The sequence below is a fragment of the Schistocerca piceifrons genome, chromosome 2 (genome assembly GCF_021461385.2).
Source record: "Schistocerca piceifrons isolate TAMUIC-IGC-003096 chromosome 2, iqSchPice1.1, whole genome shotgun sequence".
NCBI lineage: Eukaryota > Metazoa > Arthropoda > Insecta > Orthoptera > Acrididae > Schistocerca > Schistocerca piceifrons.
In genome coordinates, this window is record NC_060139.1 from 206,083,430 (window position 1) to 206,105,334 (window position 21,905).

Here is a 21,905-nt window from a genome sequence, read left to right on the forward strand (position 1 = left end):
CAACCTGTAAAATCAGCACAACATTTCTCTTAACTAACGAGAATAATTGCTTACGCTTGGAAGTATTGGTTCTCTGTGATCAGAGAAGCTGTTGAAATCAGAGTTTGTGAGAACGATTTCAACAGAGACACCGGCTATGGATTTAGTATTGCATGGAAACGTGCACTAGACAAGGAAAAGACACAGAGGAATACTTGTCGCAGTTAACCGCCTCATACGATGGACTGCGCTGCAAACAACGATAGGTAGAGAGCGCAAGGAAAAATTTTTGAACGTAGAGCGCACCACCACTGTACGCGCTATCATGACGTAATCCAGCCAGTCAGATGCCGTTCTTTGGATATAATAGACGGAACCTTGCCTGTTCACAACAGTCAGGTTTGGTCCCTGACGAATATGCCTGTAGATATAATCGAAAGCTTAGAATTTTATCCGAATTTGATTCAACAAGCGAACCGAGAAATTTTTATTCGACATCACATTATGTTAAACGATAAATCACGGCTCTCCACCACTACCACTGTCAACGTTCGTCGGGCAGTATATCAGAGACCTGATAAACGTCCCATTTTACTGATTTGGGCGGTCTTTCCTCCGGATTTATTCACAGCGTTATGTTGTGGGGAGCCATCGGCTATGATTTCAGGTAATGGCTAGCAGTCACTGAAGGAACTCTATTGGCACAATCGTATGCCAAGGACATAATACGTCCTCATGCATTACGACTCATGTGACAGAACTGTGGTGACATTTTTAACAGGGCAGTTCTCGTACACACATGGCACATTTCTCTATGAACCTATGCGTGACATTGAGGTATTCCTGTGTCCAGTAGGATCACCAGATCTGTCCCTGACTGAACATGCGTGGCACCAGCTCATACGTCGTCTTTGCCCGGTGTCAGAATCCAGGATGTGAAGGACTTGTTGCAACACTCGCCAGCCAGCGGAGGGTACAACGGGTTTATGAGAGCCTTGCCAACAGTATCAGTGCTCTCACTCAGGCCATAAGGGGTGGAGGTTCAACATTATACTGATAAGTGGACTCATAGTGCCAAGTGTTCTGTAAATTTGACTATATGAGTTGCATTCAAGTTCTAAGGCCTCTGATTTTTTTCTTTGGACTGGAAAGAGATAGAAGCATGCGCATTGTTTTAAAATGAGGTTGCGTTCATTGTCAATACATCCCAGAGATGGCAGCACCATACGGCAGATGGAATTTTACCGCCAGCGGCGAGAATGAGAACTGTTTTAAATACTTAAAATGGCGACGTTTTCCTTACTTGAACAGCGTACAATCATTCGTTTTCTGAATTTGCGTGGTGTGAAACAATTTGAAATTCATCGACAGTTGAAGGAGACATGTGGTGATGAAGTTATGGATGTGTCGAAAGTGCGTTTGTGGGTGCGACAGTTTAATGAAGGCAGAACATCGTGTGACAACAAACCGAAACAACATCGGGCTCGCACAAGCCGGTCTGACGACATGATCGAGAAAGTTGAGAGAATTGTTTTGTGGGATCGCCGAATGACTGTTGAACAGATCACCTCCAGAGTTGGCATTTATGTGCGTTCTGTGCACACAATCCTGCATGACGACCTGAAAATGCGAAAAGTGTCATCCAGGTGGGTGCCACGAATGCTGACGGACGACCACATGGCTGCCCGTGTGGCATGTTGCTAAGCAATGTTGACGCGCAACGACAGCACGAATGGGACTTCCTTTTCGTCGGTTGTGACAATGGATGAGACGTGGATGCCATTTTTCAATCCAGAAACAAAGCGCCAGTCAGCTCAATGGAAGCACACAGATTCACCGTCACCAAAAAAATTTCGGGTAACCGCCAATGCTGAAAAAATGATGGTGTCCATGTTCTGGGACAGCGAGGGCGTAATCCTTACCCATTGCGTTCCAAAGGGCACTACGGTAACAGGTGCATCCAACGAAAATGGTTTGAAGAACAAATTCCTTCCTGCACTGCAAAAAAAACGTCCGGGAAGGGCTGTGCGTGTGCTGTTTCACCAAGACAACGCACCCGCACATCGAGCTAACGTTACGCAACAGTTTCTTCGTGATAACAACTTTGAAGTGATTCCTCATGCTCCCTACTCACCTGACCTGGCTCCTAGTGACTTTTGGCTTTTTCCAACAATGAAAGACACTCTCCGTGGCCGCACATTCAGCAGCCGTGCTGCTATTACATCAGCGATTTTCCAGTGGTCAAAACAGATTCCTAAAGAAGCCTTCGCCGCTGCCATGGAATCATGGCGTCAGCGTTGTGAAAAATGTGTACGTCTGCAGGGCGAATACGTTGAGAAGTAACGCCAGTTTCATCGATTTCGGGTGAGTAGTTAATTAGAAAAAAAATCGGAGGCCTTAGAACTTGAATGCACCTCGTATTTGTAATGAATGAAATAACACCACATACCGTCTGAACCAGTGGTTTCATTTCGCTTCCTTCTTCCTCCTTTTTGTCAGGCAGTATATATTATGATCGTAAATCATGTTTATTGGTTAATCAATGAGATTTAGTGTAATGACACTGGAACACAACAGTTCTAAATTCTTGCGAAATGAGAAGCAGTGACCTTGAGCAATTACCATCAAGAATGTACAGCTGAGCACTTCCAAATTGTGTGGGAAACGGAGTGATATGAGAGTCATACCCATTAGCAAACTGCCGTTTGACTTCGATTCCTGTTGTTACAGCTAATGAATCATTGTGGTATGTCATTCGGCAGAGGTGTCTACTGACATTGTACTGCCCGTTTTCATGGCAGTACGGCGCAGGATGAGCAACGCGCACAATATCGGCATCTTTAATGATGATCAGGATATGGGTGCTCGATGCATGGGACACTGATTCTTGCAGGTATTGTTTTTTTTACGTGCCAGTGTTTTAATGGTTTGCCAGGAGTACCTCGGTTCAGGCAAAAAGTCTACGGCCATGGACACCAGCCATGGGAGGATCACCGTTAACTCTCGTGGACTATAATAAGGAATAGACAGGGCAGTCACTCGTCAGTTCATTGCTGCTCAACAGGTGCGATATCTTACCATGCTTTAATAATCGGTAATATTACTGAAGTTTAGAAGGGCTACGAAAGTCGTGGCAGAGCTGGGTACAGACACTGTGCCTGGGGAGTCACGACGCGTTTGTTGGGCATCAGTAACAACTTCCTCAACTGGCCAAGACATGTCTTCAGAAATGAGAGAAGTGACTTCAGAAATGAGAGAAGTGACTTGGCCTGATGCTTTTACCTGCCTGAAGCAAACTGTCCAAAATTTCACTATAGGAAGGATATGAAATATGCTACTAGTTCATCTCCCAAAATGACGAAAGAAACAGCTGTCTTTCAGTTGCGTATTGGTGAACTTTTAAATTATTGTGACGACATTTTAAACAAAATACAACCGCTGGATATGTAAATGGAGGAAGTCCAGCTACGGACAATTCTTCGTAATTTCGAGTTTCTCATTCGTTCTTAATTCATAACATTTTCAACAACAGCGACTGTACAAAATATTTTTAATAAATATCAGTCTCTGCAGTTTGGTGACAGGTATCAGTTGGTAGTACACAATGGCTCCGTTCACTAGCTCCTCACTTCATGTGTCGATGATCGTATAGACCAAAACAGGTAACCAGATTTAAAAATTTAAAAAATTGCGATCTGGACTGTTTTTTAACAAAAATTATCAGTCTATATGTCTTTGAAATATCAATTTTACTGTTTACAGGTCTACTTCTTTATAGGATATAATCTGACTGCGAAATGAAATGTTGGTGAAAGAGGCTGTGACTTGTATTTTCTACCCAGGAGCACCAAATTACACAGTCTTTATAATCAAACGGTGTTACGACCCATCTTGAACATTTGATGAAGTGTCTTCTGAGTAACCGAAAAAAATACTTCCTTTTACGTGGAATATAGTGGTGAGCACTGGTTGGGTGCGTCGTCCTTTTTTGTTGATGATTTGTAGGAATTAAATGAAAGTCGCGACCCAAAGTCATTCCTTTTGGGTTAGGGTAGGCGAGGCCAAAGGTGCATACTTAATGATTTTTTTACTTTTCCTTTCTACTGACAGTAAAAATTTTACGTAATATTCCTAGGATCATACTTTACACGACACCACAAGTTCAAGACTATTTGTATGACGTATTAAAGTTATATTTCACAAAATGTTAGAAATGAAGAAACTAGAACTTTGCCCCAGACATCTGGAGTAAGCATCTTGTTGTTACAGGGCAAAATTCAACACAAAAACAAATTATTACAACAGACTATAGGAGAATTACAGTATTTACCAAGTACTGACATTATTAACTTGTATAATGTTTTAATATATCAAAATCATCACCATCGTAGCAATCATCATCATTACTGTCCCCATCGTTTTGATCGTGTTAAACATCGAAAGATGACACTAACATATCACTAATTTAAATACAAATCATTTTAACACAAGAAAACACATTGTAATATTATTATTTGGGCTTTTTTTTGCTACACGTTTCTGCAGTTTTCGCAGTACAGTCGATTCCTGCTTCGTCTTCATTATAGTCTCATGGGATGGAAAATTATATTTAGATTACAAACTTTCCAAGTTGCTGGAAAAAAGTTCCATTACCCTCCAGATGGAGGATTTTCTCTGGTGGCTTCAACTCAAATTATGGTGAGCGATCACTGAGCGAACCCACTTTAAACGTGTGGCTTGCAACATTGCTTTCGGCAAACTAATGTACTAATTTTAGGAAGGGTTTAAACGTAAGGCCATAGAACATACAATCCAGACTGATACAGCGTACCACCAACTCTGTTTCCTCTGACTCAGAAAAACCTCTCTTTAAACGTCCCAATAATGCCGCATCATAGCCTGCCTTAAGTCTCTTACGTAATGTGAATTCATTACATCCAAGCCTTTTAGCTACATTTATAATGCAAGTTCCATTTTCTATTAGTTTCTTAGCCGCCTCTAACGTTTTAGAAGACAACGGCGGGGAGGATATTTAGATAAGGTTTTGCGCAGAATCATTGAGGAGAGAGGTATGTGTAAAACACTCAAAACAGGAAGGAACAGCCCGTAGGACATGTGTTAGGACGTCAGGACTAACATCCATGGTACTTAATGAACTTGCAGAAGGTCAAAATTATAGGGGAAGACAGAGACTGGAACAAACCCCAATAATAATTAAGGACGTTGGGTGTAATTGAAGACGTTGGCACAGGAGAGGAATCATTGACTGGCTGCAAGAAAACACATAGTTTTATCATAATAAAATGCGATGCGTTACCAGTCGATACGTTTTATCCGATCTTCCAAACACTCTCAACATTTTCTATTGGATTATGATTGATTGATTTATCAGGACAGTCGAGGTGCGACAGCAGGCCTAAGATTTTGTCAAACTAACAGCATACAGGTGTCGCATGTGCCTAAGGCTACTATCACCTTGGAGAACGGCAGTGTCAATAGCATACCCATTATGCAGACACAAAGTGAAGGCTAAGCCTTCGTCACCGAGAATGTTGAAAGAAACATCCTGGTTCATGGTCATGAAAACCTAAGTGAGTGGCCTAAGTTGTGATGCATAAAAACACCCCCAAAACATCACTGAATGACCTTCGCCATAAACTACATCCTCCACTCACGCTTCATTGTACCTGTGGTTCGTACCTCGCTTTTTGTCATTTTAAAATCGCGAAAACAAATGCATTTCGCAAGGTACTTGAGTATTAATGACCGTTTTATGCACTTTTCTTCGGAGTATTTGCTCGGAAACTGACTGAGATGGGCCTGCATTCATTGATAACAGCAGTTTCTGCATGGTTATGAATTGACTGTTATTGACAATGAGTGACACTCAGCCTCGATACCTGTCTGATAGACTCTCTTTACGACCATTGTTTTTACGTCGTGTTATGTAGCTTCTAGTGCAACACCATTCCCTGCAGACGTGTTGGACAGTCCACAGTGAAACACCAACAAATCGAGGGACTTCATTCATGATGTGTCCATAGGCATGTCCAAACATGATGTTTCAGCAATTCAGTTACGTCTCCACAGAGAACCATTTTAATAAGCTGATTCCATACAACCAACTGGCGCGTAAACACCATTTCGCTACTATGACCAACATCAGCGGAGAAGTCTGTCTTAGTTGCTGGTACCACTTCTGCACCATCTACAGCGCTCTAAAATGACAAATGTGCTCTTGTAACGCCGGAAATGCATATCCTCGTATTTCCATCTATTGTACTATAATTTTTTTCCTTGTTTTGTTACCTGAAGATATAACATTTCTGTGTCTTTGTATATTGTAATTGTTTTACTATTTGTATATATATGCATTTATGTCGATGTATAATTGGTTTGTTTTGTGAATATTATTTGTATTTATACGCTGGGTCTGGCCTAGGGAAAACTATGCTATCGAACGAATTCATCGATAGGTCTTGTGGAGAACCAAAGTGTTTAGGATCTTTGGTAGTGTTAACTCTGTCGCGTGGAGCGCGAGCAGAGAGAGAGTCTGGCTGGGGTGGTGCAGTGGAGCAGGTGTGTTGTGTGAAACTCCCGCGAGTTGCCGCGCTTTCAGGGTTTGGCAGCATGTAATTGCGCTCGACTTGCGATGATAGTTTCTGACATGGTGTCACGGACGGGAAGCATTAGCTGGCGCACATCAAGAGCCCGTTTCGTCTGGTGACCGTGTCGAGAAGAAGGCGCGCCAACATCCAGCTTCTGCAACAGCGACGGCCGACAATGAGTGACTGTCGCCACCTCCTCGATCGACGGCTTCAAACCTTCAATCAGCCAACAAGGAAGACTGGAAGCACGTAAAGTTTTAGAACTGTATGGCAGACCTCGGCTTTTCAAACTTTTAAAATTGTTGCATCACAAAATTACAGCAACTTAGCATGAACCTTTGTTGCTCGTTGTCCCAATTGCATTGCCAAGCAGGGTCCCTTCCTTTTCCGAAATGAGCCCAAGTGTCGTTGAAATTCAAACGCCAGCATCATTCGATTTCACTGCTTTAATTTCAAAGTTCAGTTAAGGTATTCATAGGTGGCTACAATATTTAGATTGCACAAGCATAAATTAAGAGTGCGAGTTTTGTTACCGTATTTTAGTTACCTGTGACTGCAGCTCAGCTTGGTACGTACAAAATTTTACTATTGTTAATTGTTCAGAATCATTTAATTCAAGTTCAAAGTTAAATCTCTTATTTCTAAATTGCGTAGATTCAAGTAGCTTTTGAAATGATTGTTGAGGTAGTCCAAGACTAACCGTATTTTACTGAATTTCGATGTGCTTCAGAAAGAAAGTTCACTATTAACTTCAGTCACTAAATTAACTTTCGATTTTCCGGTTTTATTAATTCTTTTGCTAAATTAAGTCAGAGTGTAGCGAAATTTATTACTTCTGACAAACTTTCAGTTTTCACACTACACGTGTCAACCTTCAGTTGCCACGCTTCTAGTGCTAATTATATGTGTAATAATCTTTCTTTTTTTCAGTTACTATAGTAATTGTCCTTAGGACTGGCGACCGTAATTTCCCCCAAATCTCAAATATCTAATTACCGTTAGTTAATTGTTAACGTAACGGCCGCACATTTACTTCCTTTATTAACTTTACCCCTTTTCAAAATTAATTTCCACCAGTTTCATTTACATTTTTCCTTTCATTTAGATGTAACCCTTTCCTCCCTCTTTACCGACAAATTGACTTCGGTGACGATTGCTTTTCCCAAATTTCCATTAGGTACACGCGGTTTTATTTTTAACTGTCATTAAGGTCGATAAGTGAGGGGGAGGTTACACTCTGTTAAAAGTGAAACTATTGTTTTGTTTGTTGAGCTGAATCGGGCAAAGGGGTTAATTTGAGGAAGAAATTTCTGACAATTTATATCCGAGCACTGTACCAAAGTGGATCCTGGGGTAGAAAAACAAGAAAAGAAGAAAGTTGAGGCGTTTGGGAAGTGGTTTACAGAAGAATGCACGAAATGAAGTGGAATGATAGGGTAAAAAATGAGGTTATCCACAGAACTGACGAGAAAAGGATCTCACTGAGTAGAAGAATGTATAGGGCGATAGGATATACAATTCACGCTTTTGTATCCTTTGTCATTAATGAATCTTAAGGCCGCATAATATTCGTCTTCAAAGTTCTTCACTTTTCGGCGTTTCGAACCGCTGCTGAGATATTCTTCAGAATTCCTCTACTGTCCCGGGATCGACAGTGTTCAGCCGTCCAGGGACCCCAGTGGAACCCTGAAGAAGATGCAAAACCTCTGAATGGACAGAGTTCAGCCGTCTAGGCACGCCAATCGAACCTGAAGAAGATTCCAACAGAGGGATCTAAAACCCGTGGATAGACAGTGTTCAGCGATCCAGGGAACTCAGTCGAATCCTGAAGAAGATTCCAACAGAGGGATAGAAACGTCGGGCAGTGGAGAAGTGTGATGCGGCTAAATGTATTAGTAGATTTTATCATCAACCAGCATGGTAGGACGTGGGTTAAGTTGAAATAAGTTCAAATGGTGCTTGACAGAATGACAGAGAGCAAGAACTGCAGGGGATGATGGAGACTGAAAAATAGCCAAGAAATAACTAAGAACATTGGGATAGGTGGTTCTATGAGAGGAAGTGTTTGGAAGGAAGTCGTGATGGGCTGCATCAAAGCAGTCATGAAACAGAGGATTTTCCCTCCCAATTCCTCTCCTCCTGACGAAATAAGTCTCGGGTGAACAGCCTGGTATGAGTGTGCATAGGACACAATATTTCGGCAATCGACCACGTTGCCATCATCAGTTGCGCTGATGTACTGCGGCGGTGGGCCGGCGCCAGGTATATACAGGACAATCCCCCTCCTCGCTCAAGCGCTTCCTATGAGTCGGTGCGGTCCTCACCCCGCACGCGGTCCAGGTACAGCATTCGTTCTCCCGCCGCCTGGGCGCTGCATCCTAGGTCTTCTCGTTCAGGAGGGTCTGCCGACACCGCTCTCGTTATTCTTCCCTCCTCCCCCGAAGTCGGCACACTCTGGGAAATATCCTTTTTCTTCTTAATCCGGGTGATCGCGGGTTCCCACGCCTTGCTAAGGATGTAACCGCTGTCACGATTTAGTTGTGGCTCCCTTACTCTAATCTCTATGACTTCTTTGATGACACAGTTCCAGTATTTGGAAGTCTGTGTCAGGACTTTGGTTTGGTCATAATCCATGCTGTGGAGTTCCGACTGCCAATTCTCAGCGATTGCCGACTAACTGGGCTGTTGCAGTCTAGTGTGCCGTTGATGTTCTCGGCATCGGTCCTCAATGGTACGAATGGTCTGACCTATGTATACACTCCCGCATTGCTCGGAGGAAAACCAAAGGCCTTCTTGATAATGTCAAGGACAACCTTGGTCTACGTAAATCAGGGATTTATCAGATACCTTGCCAACGCGGGAGTCAGTACATCAGCGCACCTGATGATGGCGTCATATGCACATTCATACCAGGCTGTTCACCCGAGATTTATTTCGTCATAAAATATGCCTGGAGAAATTGAAGAATCACTCCTCTCCTGCTGGTCTACCAAAAAGAGTTCTGACTAGATATAAGTTTCAGCGCAGTGTAGCAAGATCAGAAAGTACTGTGGCTGTGCACATACCTGCATCGGCCTTGGAGGCAGGCTTGGCCGGGCGGCCCCGCTTCTTCCTGGCGTCCTGCGTCGCCTCAGACGCTGCGGCGACGGCCGGGGACAGACCCAGCGTCGGGCTCTGCAATTGGCCGGCCGCTGTGGGGGTGGCGGAGCCGGCGTCGCGAGGCGGCGTCGGCAGCGCCGGAGGGGGCGTGGCCTGCGGCGGCGAGTCGGTGGCGCGCATCGCCTGCAGCTGTCGCATGCAGCTGCGTACCGCTGCGGGGACCACCTCGTCCGGCAGCGTCCGCAACCACGGCGCGATGTCTGCGAACACACGCACCGCGCGCTATAAAACACGCCGTCTTAGCAACAGGTGCTGCCTGTAGTTTTATCGCCCTGCAGATAGCGACTAACACCCTATCTAGGAGACGAACAGAGAACACGTGTCCTCAGACTAGGCGTAGACGAGTACGTGAAGGTGGACCTTATCGAGGACTCGGTTTCCGAAGATTATGATGATCACTGATACATGAGCTCACTGGACTGTTCCGTAACACACTGCTTGCGTGCTATCACAAGCGAATGAACAGTCGCAGAAAAATTCTGCTGGTCGCTCTAATTTTCTCGATGTGGTCACTGGACGAGAAGTATGTGGGAGGAAGTAATTGGCTCACAGGATAAAATATTACTCATGCTTAACTCTCTGAGTACCAGTAGTTTCACCCTCAAACCACCATTTTATAAATTTTGCTTCCTCGTGAAGCCACCGATTCTATTGCAGGACAAGTTACAATGAAAAAAGTCTAACATATTTCTACAGGAGGTGATTTTGGTCGAAATCAGAAGAAAAGTTCCTATAATGATATGACTGGAAACCAATGCCTGTTCAGATACTGTTCAGTCTATCCTCTCATTCCCATCAGTCACATAAATGCAAACATTATAGGCAGTGCTGCAACGTGGTTACCACACGTCCTGACACATCCTTCAGCCTTTCTTCGCAGATGGACTCTTTCAGATACACTATCCATTCAGACTACATCACATGCACTCGTCACACGCTCTTGTGACATCCACCGAGCGAGGTCGCGCAGTGGTTAGCACACTGGACTCGCATTCGGGAGGACGACGGTTCAATCCCTTCTCCAGCCATCCCGATTTAGGTTTTCCGTGATTTCCCTAAATCGTTTCAGGCAAATGCCGGGATGGTTCCTTTGAAAGGGCACGGCCGATTTCCTTCCCAATCCTTCCCTAACCAGAGCTTGCGCTCCGTCTCTAATGACCTCGTTGTCGACGGGACGTTAAACACTAACCACCACCACCTTGTAACATGTGTTATTGTCGACTGGTTCGGCTGATACCAATGCCTTGTGTGTCTCCCTAGCCAGAAACTGAACGGACCAATCCATCGTCCATGAAATATTTCGGTGAAGTACTGTCGCACGATCCGTAGAAAATATGGTGGGTCCTCGTCATGCATAAACCACAGTCGTCTTTGTGCAAGTGTACGGAATTATTCGTGCCTTGAAGCAGAAGTTCTGTTGCTGTTTCTTGCGACCACATACGGAGGTAACAGGAGCGCGTGACCATTGCATATGACACAATCCGAATGCAGCCACGTACATGTGAAGAGTGTGTGATTCACTGCAAAGAAGGGCTTAACAATGTGTAAAGATGGGTGCGAACCACATGCAGCAAAGCCTGTAGTGTCTACTTCTACGTAACAGATGGATAACAACGAGAGGATAGATTGGCCAGTAACTCAACAGGTACTGGTTTCCGGACATTCATTATGGGAGCTTTTCTTCGTGTTTTGACCAATACTATATGTAGGGAAATAGAATACGTTGTTTTTAAACATCCTGTACAGAAAGTGGCACTTTATAGCGCTGTAAATGATCCAGAACTGATGTTAAACTGATCCTCGACACTAACGTAAGTCATGGCACTGATATGGTGTCTATGTGACTGTAGGCTATTAAGGCGGATTTATGTGAAGACGGGCCAGAATGGCAGAAATAGCTGTCGTGACTGAACTTGCTCGTGACCACACCGTGAATCAAGCCGCACAGTTTATTGCTGTATCAGTGACGACTGTCCAGCGCGTCTGCAAACAATGATGTCCCACATGAAACATGTCGTAATACAAGTGATTATAAAAATATCCTAATCGACAGGAAACGGAAACGAGTGTCACGCCTTTTTAACGAAAATCGTTTACAAACCCGACAGAAATTTCTGGTGTCAGTGAATGCAGGCCATTATCAACCGGTTTCCGAGCGAATATTGTGAAGGGAACTCTGATACACTCATGAGCCAAAACATTATGACCACCTGCTTAATAGGTTGTTTGTCCGTCCTTGGAACAAAATAAGTCACTGATTCTGCGTATCGGGGATCCGACAGTTCGCTGGCAGGCTTGTGGAGTTATGTGGCATTAGATGTAAATCCCATAAATAACGGGCCGCCGATTTGCGTACGCGGTGATGGCGCCCGATAGCGACCCAAATGGGTTCCATAGGATTTAAATCAGGCAAATTTGGTCGCCGAGAGTTCACTATAATGTTCCTCAAACCACTGTAGCACGGTTCTGGCTCGGATATGCTGGTGGTTTGCAGTTGTCAGCTTGTCTTGCATTACTAGCACAGGTCCCATGCAAGCGTAGGAAAATGTCTCCCACAGAATAACACTGCTCCCAACATCCTGCGTCCGTAACGCACTGCACGTTTCGAGCATCCGTTCACCTCGATGACGGCGTTTGTGAAGACGACCCTCGACCTAGTGTAGCAAAAATGTTATTCACCCGAAGAGCCGACACGTTTTCTTTGATTTTTTTTTTTTTTTAAATGTTTCCATGCGATCGGTAACTGCTAATATTTATCTTGTTTTTTGTGCCACTGCTGAGTTTCGACGTTTTAAAGTGCACCGTTACAAGGCTTTTTTGTAAAAAAGAAATGCTATACCAGCAGAAATTCTGCAATACGGTAGCGGAAATAAACTAAAAGTTTACAGTTGCAGACAGCATGCAGTCATTGAAAAATTCGTGGATGCTATGAACCTACATTCAAAGAAAATTATTAAATCACTGCCCCATCAGGCACGAGGTAAAGTGTACTATAAATGCATCAAAGCCAAGCAAATGAAGGCTAATCATTGCTTTTAACTTTAACTAAAAAATAACATACTGAATATCCATCGTTGTTTACATTAAAAAAAGTTTCCAACAATCTGCTCGAAAATGGCGTAAGTCTACAACTGAGTAAGAGTACAGAAAACAAAATAAAACAAAAATTGACACTTGCAGATGGCATGGAATCATTCAGAAAAATGTTAGTAACCTTGGAATCACGTCAAAAAGATATTTATGCACTTTGTATTTATCTATGTACCCCATAAACAAAGAAATGTACACATGTGCTGCAGTATTCTACAGAATTATCAGGTAAAGCGCTCGTGTCTGTAAAACTCCTCATACCTGCACCTCTTTGTGACGTGGTCCGCCCGCTGCCCTTCGTCAAATGGCAGCCTCAGTCATTTCCTCATCGCAATCTATGATAGCACTGTAGATAAGCTGTCGGATAATCCGATCGAACCGCAGCCACACTCCGCTCAAATGACTGCCCCATTCGCCGGTCTGCGACTCGTCCGTCGCCCCCGTGCGGTAGTATCGGAGATAGCCGCAAGGCGCGCACTAGTCGAACACTCCGTTTTTCTTACCAGTTAACACGATCCGCTGAGCAGTCCTAGTGGATCAAGGAAGCAAAGTGTCGTAGGAAAAGTAACAGCAGGATGTATGAAATTTGAAGCATTTTTTGGCAGGGCACTGACAACTTAATTGCAGCTTCAGCCTTCTATATAGCCTTATTCCAAAACTTTGCGCCGAGCGAGGTGGCGCAGTGGTTAGCACACTACTCGCATTCGGGAGGACGACGGTTCAATCCAGCGCCCGGCCGTTCTGATTTAGATTTCCGCTTCAGGCAAATGCCAGGATGATTCCTTTGAAAATGCGTGGCCGACTTCCTTCCCTCATCCGATGGGACCGATGACCTTGCTATTTGGTCCTCTCACCCAAATGTACCAACCAACCAATCAAAACTTTACAGGTATATCACTCGTTGCTCAGTTCAGTTGAGGATTTAATTTCGGAATTGAATACAAACTATCGACAGAAAATATCAGGTGGAGAAAGCACTAACGGATTTTTAGCATTCTCCAGTGACATTCATATTAGTCTTAAGTATTATTTCGTAGTGACTATTGCCTGGCCTTTGCCCTCTTTAGTCTGTCCCGCCTCACGTAGGCAAATACTTAGTTTACTCCCTCTTCTTTTCCTCAGTTGGAACTTTTACTATTACTGTTACTTTTATTGTTATTATTTGTTTTCCGTCTTGTGCTGTAGGTGTCTCGGCTGGCAGAAACATCTCTTATATTCTAGAGGTTGAGCTTAAAGTTCAGCCCTGATCACAAAAATTTATTTCTAAGGAACTTTGTTGGATACAGCTATGCCGTTTGTTGCAAATGGTAGCAGAAATCACAAAGTCTTTTATAGATACACTTCCACCTTCACTCCGTTTGTTGCGTTTTGAACGTCTGGGTGATACTCAATTTCTTTTCATGTCTTTGTCAACATCTCTTCCGTCTCCGCCTCTACGGCTTCCCGTATTCCTGCTGTAAGAGTCTGCACCATCAGGGAGTGGTCAACTGGACACTTTATCCTTAAGGCAACCCTACAAAAAAGTTAAGAGAGGTTACGTTTGATGAACACGGTTGCCATTGTGTTTTACCGTCTTTGTGGTCTGCCTTTCCGGAAAGGTTTCATCGAAAAATTAGCGAACAAAAATTGGCAGTGCACCACGTTGTTTGAATTGTTTAAATTCTGGTAACTGAGGTGCAATTTCAAGTTCCAACTTGTCCAGATAAAACGTTGCCGTAACAGTAACACTAAACTAAAATCCGTCCGAACAGGCCGAGGACAGCCCAACGGTACCGACCGGCCGCCGTGTCATCCTCAGCCCACAGGCGTCACTGGATGCGGATATGAAGGGTCATGTAGTCAATACACCGCTCTCCCGGCCGTTTTGTCAGTTTACGAGACCGGAGCCGCTACTTCTCAATCAAGTAGCTCCTCAGTTTGCCTCACAAGGCCAGAGTGCACCCCGCTTGCCAACAGTTCCCGGCAGACCGGATGGTCACTCATCCAAGTGCTAGCCCATCCCGGCAGCGCTTAACTCCTATGATCTGATGGGGACTGGTGTTACCACTGAGGCAGGGCCGTTGGTGCCGTAATAGTAGGCTCATTGAAATAGACCATGCAGACATTAGGAGCGTGGTGTCTGTTTGTTCTATATCGTGTCTCCCTACCACTTTCGCGCAACGACGCTCTGAGCATGTTTTTTAGGGAATTGACTAGTTTGAACCTGGGACCTGTTGCTGGTAAGGAGATGCCAGACCACACATAACATCTAGAATTTAGAAGAGTTCAGTGAGACTAGGGATGATATAACCAAATACTTAATGATTTCAGCGTCAGCTCCACTCCACTCCCTGTAAAAGAATCTTAATACTAACTAAATTTAGTGGAAGGGGTTCAAGGCTTTCCTATTTTTAGTTAGCTGGTAAAAATAACGTCGAAAAAGCAGTTAAGTTTACAGTTGGAAATTTTATTCTACTCACAAAACATTGTTTATAAATTGCACTATTGATAAAAGGAAATGTTTTAATACAGGATGGTAAAAACCAACTGCGTTCAACAAAAATGTGAACGAATATTCCCTGAGTGGGTTTCCAAGTTCTACAATGGATCGAAGGATGACCTATGCCATATCACATCTACAATCCAGGTTTAAATTAAGTTTCACAAAAGAGAAAACTGTCAAAATGGTCTACAGTGACCCTCAATTATCTTTAATTACTTATCTAACTTGTCATAAATTACAGTGGCTGATGTGGCTTCTCAATAACTATATAACAGAAAAATCATCGCGTTTCAGATTTTTACTTCAAGTGGCAAATGTGAACACCATGAGCTTTAATTGACGATCGACACTAGTATTACGCAAAAAGGGGGTGTAACAGATGAGACTTCTGCAGTTCTCAGTGAAGCTTTATGCTCTATTATGCGGCATAGCGTGCGTTCATTACCTTGTCGGTGTTCGTCAGGGGGCGGCGGGGAACACAGCTCCACTCACCTCGCTGTCTCGGAAGCAACTCTCTCCTAACTTCTCCTTACTACAATTTACCGAAGTTGGTTTAAAAAACTATCTGACCGTGTTTTCATCTGACCAATCAGGGTCTCAATGTTAACCATAAGCTATGCCTACAAAAATTCTGTCCATCCAATGAGAAACGTTATACTTTTCGTGGTGGGGCAATGTTTTTAAAGTTGCAATGTAACAGAGACGCGAAAAAGTCTCACGCTAAAACTTGCAGCTGGTGTGGTCCTTTTAGTGTTATCGTAAGATCTATACTGTTCTTCTGGAGGGCTCTATCTTTTAACATGGGCTGGGGGGGTGGTCCTGACATAACAGAGACGCGAAAAAGTCTCACGCTAAAACTTGCGGCTGGGGTGTGGCCCTTTTTGTGTTATCGTAAGATCTATACTGCTCCTCTGGAGGGCTCTACCTCTTAACATGGGTTGGGGGGTGGTCCTGACGTAACAGAGACGCGAAAAAGTCTCACGCTAAAACTTGCAGCTGGGGTGGTCCTAGCGGTTAGCTGGCGACGTGGGTGTCCGTCCCTTATCGTAGGGCCTTCCAGCTGAACACGGTTCTGCTCTCGGCTTCTGTTCTCGTTTCTCCCCTCGGAACTGTGTCTGTCTGACGGTGGGAAGGTATGACATGCATTTAGGCATTCTTGTGTTAGTCTGTGGTATTCCGTTTGCTCACTCGTTACTCGTATTACTTAGGTTAATTTAATGTCACGATTTATTCGAAGCTATGTGACATACTACTGGATTTGCTTATCATGTCACGGTTTTCATGGAAGGTGTTGGATTTTCCTGACACCTTACAGGAATTCACTAAATGTAATCGCAATTGCGAAAATGGACAATCATTAGCTGTAGAACTGAATGACGACAGTGAAAATTTTTACCGGACGGGGACTCGAGCCCGAATTTCCCGCTCATTGCGAGCGGTCGCCTTACCACTTTTTTTTTTTGGTTCTGTATTTCTATATAGTTCGTTGCGTTTGGTCTGGGCGGACGTCACAAGACGTCCGTTCAACTTGATAGTTGATACTTTGACTCCGTTTTTCTATTACAGAGGGCACGCAGCCCTCTGACCGAACACGCTGAGCTACCGTGCCGGCTACCATTTGGCTATCCATGCGCGACTCACGGCCAGCCCCAAACTTCCATATGTAGTCATCCGTGCGTCTTCAGCCTGTACCTGCATAGCCATCACGTATATTCCCGTACAGGTAAGACATTTTACTTGAAATTCGCTTGCCCAGTGTCGGCATATAAATACGATATTGCAGTGCCTCTCTTATTCTGAGTCCGCAGCTCGTGGTCGTGAGGTAGCGTTCTCGCTTCCCGCGCCCGGGTTCACGGGTTCGATTCCCGGGGTCAGGGATTTTCTCTGCCTCGTGATGACTGGGTGTTATGTGCTGTCCTTAGGTTAGTTAGGTTTAAGTAGTTCTAAGTTCTAGGGGACTGATGACCATAGATGTTAAGTCCCATAGTACTCAGAGCCATTTTTCTTATTCTGAATTACGATGTGCGAAGGAGCTATGCATTGTAAATAGCACAGGCGCTGCAGTGTCATAAACATCTGGAGGTGTGTGCATAAAAAGCTTTTTGAATTAAGCTACGACTTGCAAGAAACCGTTAGCCGTATCTAGAAGAGTTCCTGAGAAATAAATATTTGTAGTCATGGAAAGACATTACGTCCGTCCTCTATTACAGTCTCCTCCGATTACTCCATCGCTCATACGATTTACGTCTAGAATCAAAGGTAGTTCGCGAGTGAAGAACTGCAAGGTACAAAGTGTTTGTTCTCAGTACTGTTCATACCGAACCAAGCACCGATGTGGCGAACGCGGTAACTTCCTTTGACGATCTGCTGAAAGAGCGAGAATCAGCCGAAACCGAGAGCGAGCGCCTACCAGCAGCGATTCCGGAAACACCAATCACAAGGGACCCAACTCCTGCTTACTAACGAAAGTACGATCATTTGGGATACCAAACGAAATTTGCGGCTGGGTTGAGGGATTTATTGTTAGTGAGGACGCAGCATGTTATCTTTGACAGAGAATTATTCAGAGTGCAGGTATGCTCCAGGAAAGCGTGTTCCAATCCTTAATGTTCATGTCGCATGTTAATGACCAGGCAGACGGTATTAACAGTAGCCTCAGCCTTTTTTACAGATGATGCAGTTATCTATAAGGAAGTACTATCTGAAAAAAACTGCTCCATCATTCATAAAAATTGTGCTAAGATCGGCAACTTTCTTTAAATATCGAAAAAGTTTTGTTTTTACGCGAGTGGTTTATGCCGAATCCGTGCCGAATCTTTGAGAGAATTTACTTTCCTCCAGGAGCATCAGAATGTTCGGCCTTACCAGAGAAATACTCTAGCTCGAACGGCTAAAACGGAACAAAAGTTATTTTAAAATACCAAGATGTGTATCTTCTTCCACGAGTATAAGCCCTTCATCTGTAAAACTACTTATGAATAGCAGATTCAAGAGTCGTAAATAAGATATTACTTCGCTAAAAGCTAAACCGTTAACATATGCGGTACTGCAACACCACAAAAGTGAAAAAAGTGAAGCATCCACAGGGCGACGAGGAAACGAAATGATACCTCACTAGTTGAGAGGGCGTCATACTATTAATACGTGAACACGAAAATTGAAGTACTGATTTTTAATACTAACTGCGGATGATTAATTGCCAATAATCCTTACATAATTCGCAACGTACTCTGTCATAGATGTGCACAAAGAAAAAATAATGGGTATGTAGCATTTAAGAGTGATAAAAGGAAGTAGAAGCTTTCATATTCATAACACTGATGTTACATTATCACACATTACAATCTCTAATGCCTGAACATCGAAGATTGAAGAGCTACCAACCTCTGCTCCGCACACCGATCAGGTGCTGTGATAGAAATGACACATGAAAGAAACAAATCGCATTCTTGGGGCTTTCATATTTACATGGTTCATTTTTAGTAAATAGTGCATATCGGGCAGCTACAATGCGACAACTGCTAAGTCGATGATGTTGCGAGCAGTGACAGTCAACATACTGTAGTAACGAAGTCTGTAAATAACGTTGTATATTGGCGTCGCCATTTCGATTACTTTCCTATAAGAGTAACTGGGCGGCCATTTGCTGCCATTACCAGAAAATTTAAGTAAGTTCCTAATATTTAATTTCTTCATTTTGACTAACTACGTCTTCCGACTTCATTTATTATGGTGAAAGTAAATTTGTTTTAGGGTATGCCGAGAAGGAGAATGCTAACAGGTCAGAGTGAAAGACGAAGAGCTAGACAGACAAAATTTTTGCGTAGAGAAATACCAAGATGGACATTCACAACGATAATGCATCTGTTTTATTTAATTACCATAATATTAATATGTGAGCATCGAAAATTGAAGAACCGATTTTTAACATTAATTATACAAGGAGGCGAATGAAGATTGAATGGAAGCTTGACGCAGATGTGCACAAAAGAAAAAATCATGTGCATGCATAGCCATAAGGAGAAGTAGAAGGAAGTAGACATATACACATGAGGGGGAGGTTCGCGGGCCTCTGACATTGCTACCAACTTCTATCACGCGTAACGGTCGGGTGTTATGGTAGAAACAACACACGGAGGTAACAAGGTTTCGTGAAGTTGCATTGAAGGGAAGTTCATGTTTAAAAGTTGCAGATGGTTGATCTGCATTAACACTCGCATACAGGGCAGCTATAATGCAGCAACTGCTATGTCACTGATGTTGTCAACAGTGGAAAACGAAACGTAGTAACGAAGCATTCGTGGACTACAAACATTGTTTATTATCGTCGTTTTTCACTTACTTTGGTAAACGGAACTAACTCTGTGTTTGTTTGCTGCCGTCACCACAAAACTCAAGAGTGTTCCTAGTTTTCAGTATCTTCACCTTGAGTTGCTACAACGTCCGTCCTATAAGGAAACTACGTGTGGTTTAGGCTATGCCTCGAAGAAGAACATTAACGGGTCGGCATGAAAGACGAAGAGCTAGAGAGACACAGATTTTGCGTAGACAAACTGATAGGTTGGTGCAAATGGCTCTGAGCACTATGGGACTTAACTTCTGAGGTCATCAGTCCCCTAGAACTTAGAACTATTTAAACGTAACTAACCTAAGGACATCACACACACCCATGCCCGGGGCAGGATTCGAACCTGCGACCGTAGCCGTCAGCCGGTTCCAGACTGTAGCGCCTAGAACCGCTCGGCCACCCCGGCCGGCAAACTTATAGGAATAATGCAGATGTTGATAACATGTTCTATCGAGGATAAATCTAGAGATCCTGCTGCTAACAAGAATATATCAACATCACGCGGGCGGTTCATACAGATTCATGCTATGTGTGGACGAGGATTGTTCTGTTGTAAAGTGACAGAACGCTTGAGAGTTAACATATGAGGATGCAGGACTTTCCAACATATGCCGTCAGAGTTCCCTTAATCACTGTCACCCGTGACCTGAAGTCATACCCAATGGCTCCCCACCGAGCGAGGTGGCGTAGTGGTTGGCACACTGGACTCGCATTCGGGAGGATGACGATTCAAACCCGCGTCCGGCCATCCTGATTTAGGTTTTCTGTGACTTCCCTATATCGCTCCAGGCAAATGCCGGGATGGTTCCTTTGAAAAGGCACGGCCGACTTCCTTCCCCGTGCTTCCCTAACCAGATGGGACCGATAATCTCGCTGTTTGTCCCCTCCCCCAAATCAACTAACCAAACAATGGATCCCCACACCATAACGCCAGGAGTATCACCACTGTGCCTCTCCAAAACATTGGAATAATAGTATCTCCCTCCACATCGCCACCATGCTAGCCGACGGTAGTTATCCAAGTGACGCAGAACCGTGATTCATCCCTGAGGACAATATGATACCATTCACCAGTAGCCCGCGCTTCTCAGCCACGGCGCCGCTCCAAATGCAGCTGTTTCTGTTGTGGTGTTAACCGCAGTCTATGAGCAGGATGGTAATTTCCTAGTCTGTACGCTGCTAGTCTCCAACCAATGCCGACGGATGGCCCAGAATGTTGCAGGGACTCCACTGCCTGTTCTCGGATGGCAAATAAGAAAGGGTTACGTTGTGCCTGGTGCACAATACAGTGATCCTTCTTTCTGTGGCCAGATGTGGTCGTCCGGAACCTTGATGACGAGTATGTCTCCCCTCTCGTTCCTTCCACACTTCAGTATCGGGCTGACGTCACATCCGATTGCCTCACAAATCTTGATATTGTATGATTCGACCAGCCGGCCAAATGGTGACCAATATGAGGGCCCTTTCCAACTTTCTCAAGTGCTGATAACGCTGTCTCACACGTGTACGAGGGATCGCAAGGCGATCACTCAACATCAGAAGCTGTTCAGCCCCTTGTATGCCCTGCCAGGTCTCGTAACAACATTAGGTACCGCAACATTAGTGCACTCTGGTGGCTGTTCCACCTGTCACAGAGAGCTGTAACTCTAAATCACTTAACATACTCTCTGATGGCACGTATGTGTACGACGGTAGTTAGTTCAGATGGTTCAAATGGCTCTGAGTACTATGGGACTTAACTGCTGAGGTCATCAGTCCCCCAGAACTTAGAACTACTTAAACCTAACTAACCTAAAGACATCACACGTATGTATACCCGAGGCAGGATTCGAACCTGCGACCGTAGAGATCGCGCGGCTCCAGACTGTAGCGCCTAGAACCGCTCGGACACCCCGGCCGGCGCTAGTTAGTTAGTTTACATGTTCCATAGATCACCTGAACGGTTCTTTTATCAAAATGATGTGGTGAGTGTCATTTTACACGATATTTGTTCATGATTTGTGTTGACATTAATGAGCCTACTCATGCAACTTCACTTAGAAATAATATTTCCTTTTTCTCTGTCTGGCAGTGTTTAAGTAGAAATTTGTCAATGGAACAGAAGCAGTTGTCCAGCACAAAAGATTTTAAGTTAGATTTAAAACTTGTTTTGCTACCTGTCAGACATTTTATGTTGATGGGGAAATGATCAAAAACTTTTGTTGCTGCATCAATATTGAACTCCTTACATTGACATCCG

The 21,905-nt window shown here is 43.9% G+C and overlaps 1 protein-coding gene across 1 annotated transcript in view; it reads right to left on the bottom strand.

The window, feature by feature from the left end:
* LOC124775262 overlaps nt 1–21,905 on the bottom strand; it is a 148,094-nt gene that overhangs the window by 76,379 nt on the left and 49,810 nt on the right. Inside the window, exon 3 of the mRNA XM_047250100.1 lies at nt 9,653–9,946. Within this exon, the coding sequence (XP_047106056.1) occupies nt 9,653–9,946 (294 nt within the window). The remainder of the gene's footprint in view (nt 1–9,652; nt 9,947–21,905) is intronic.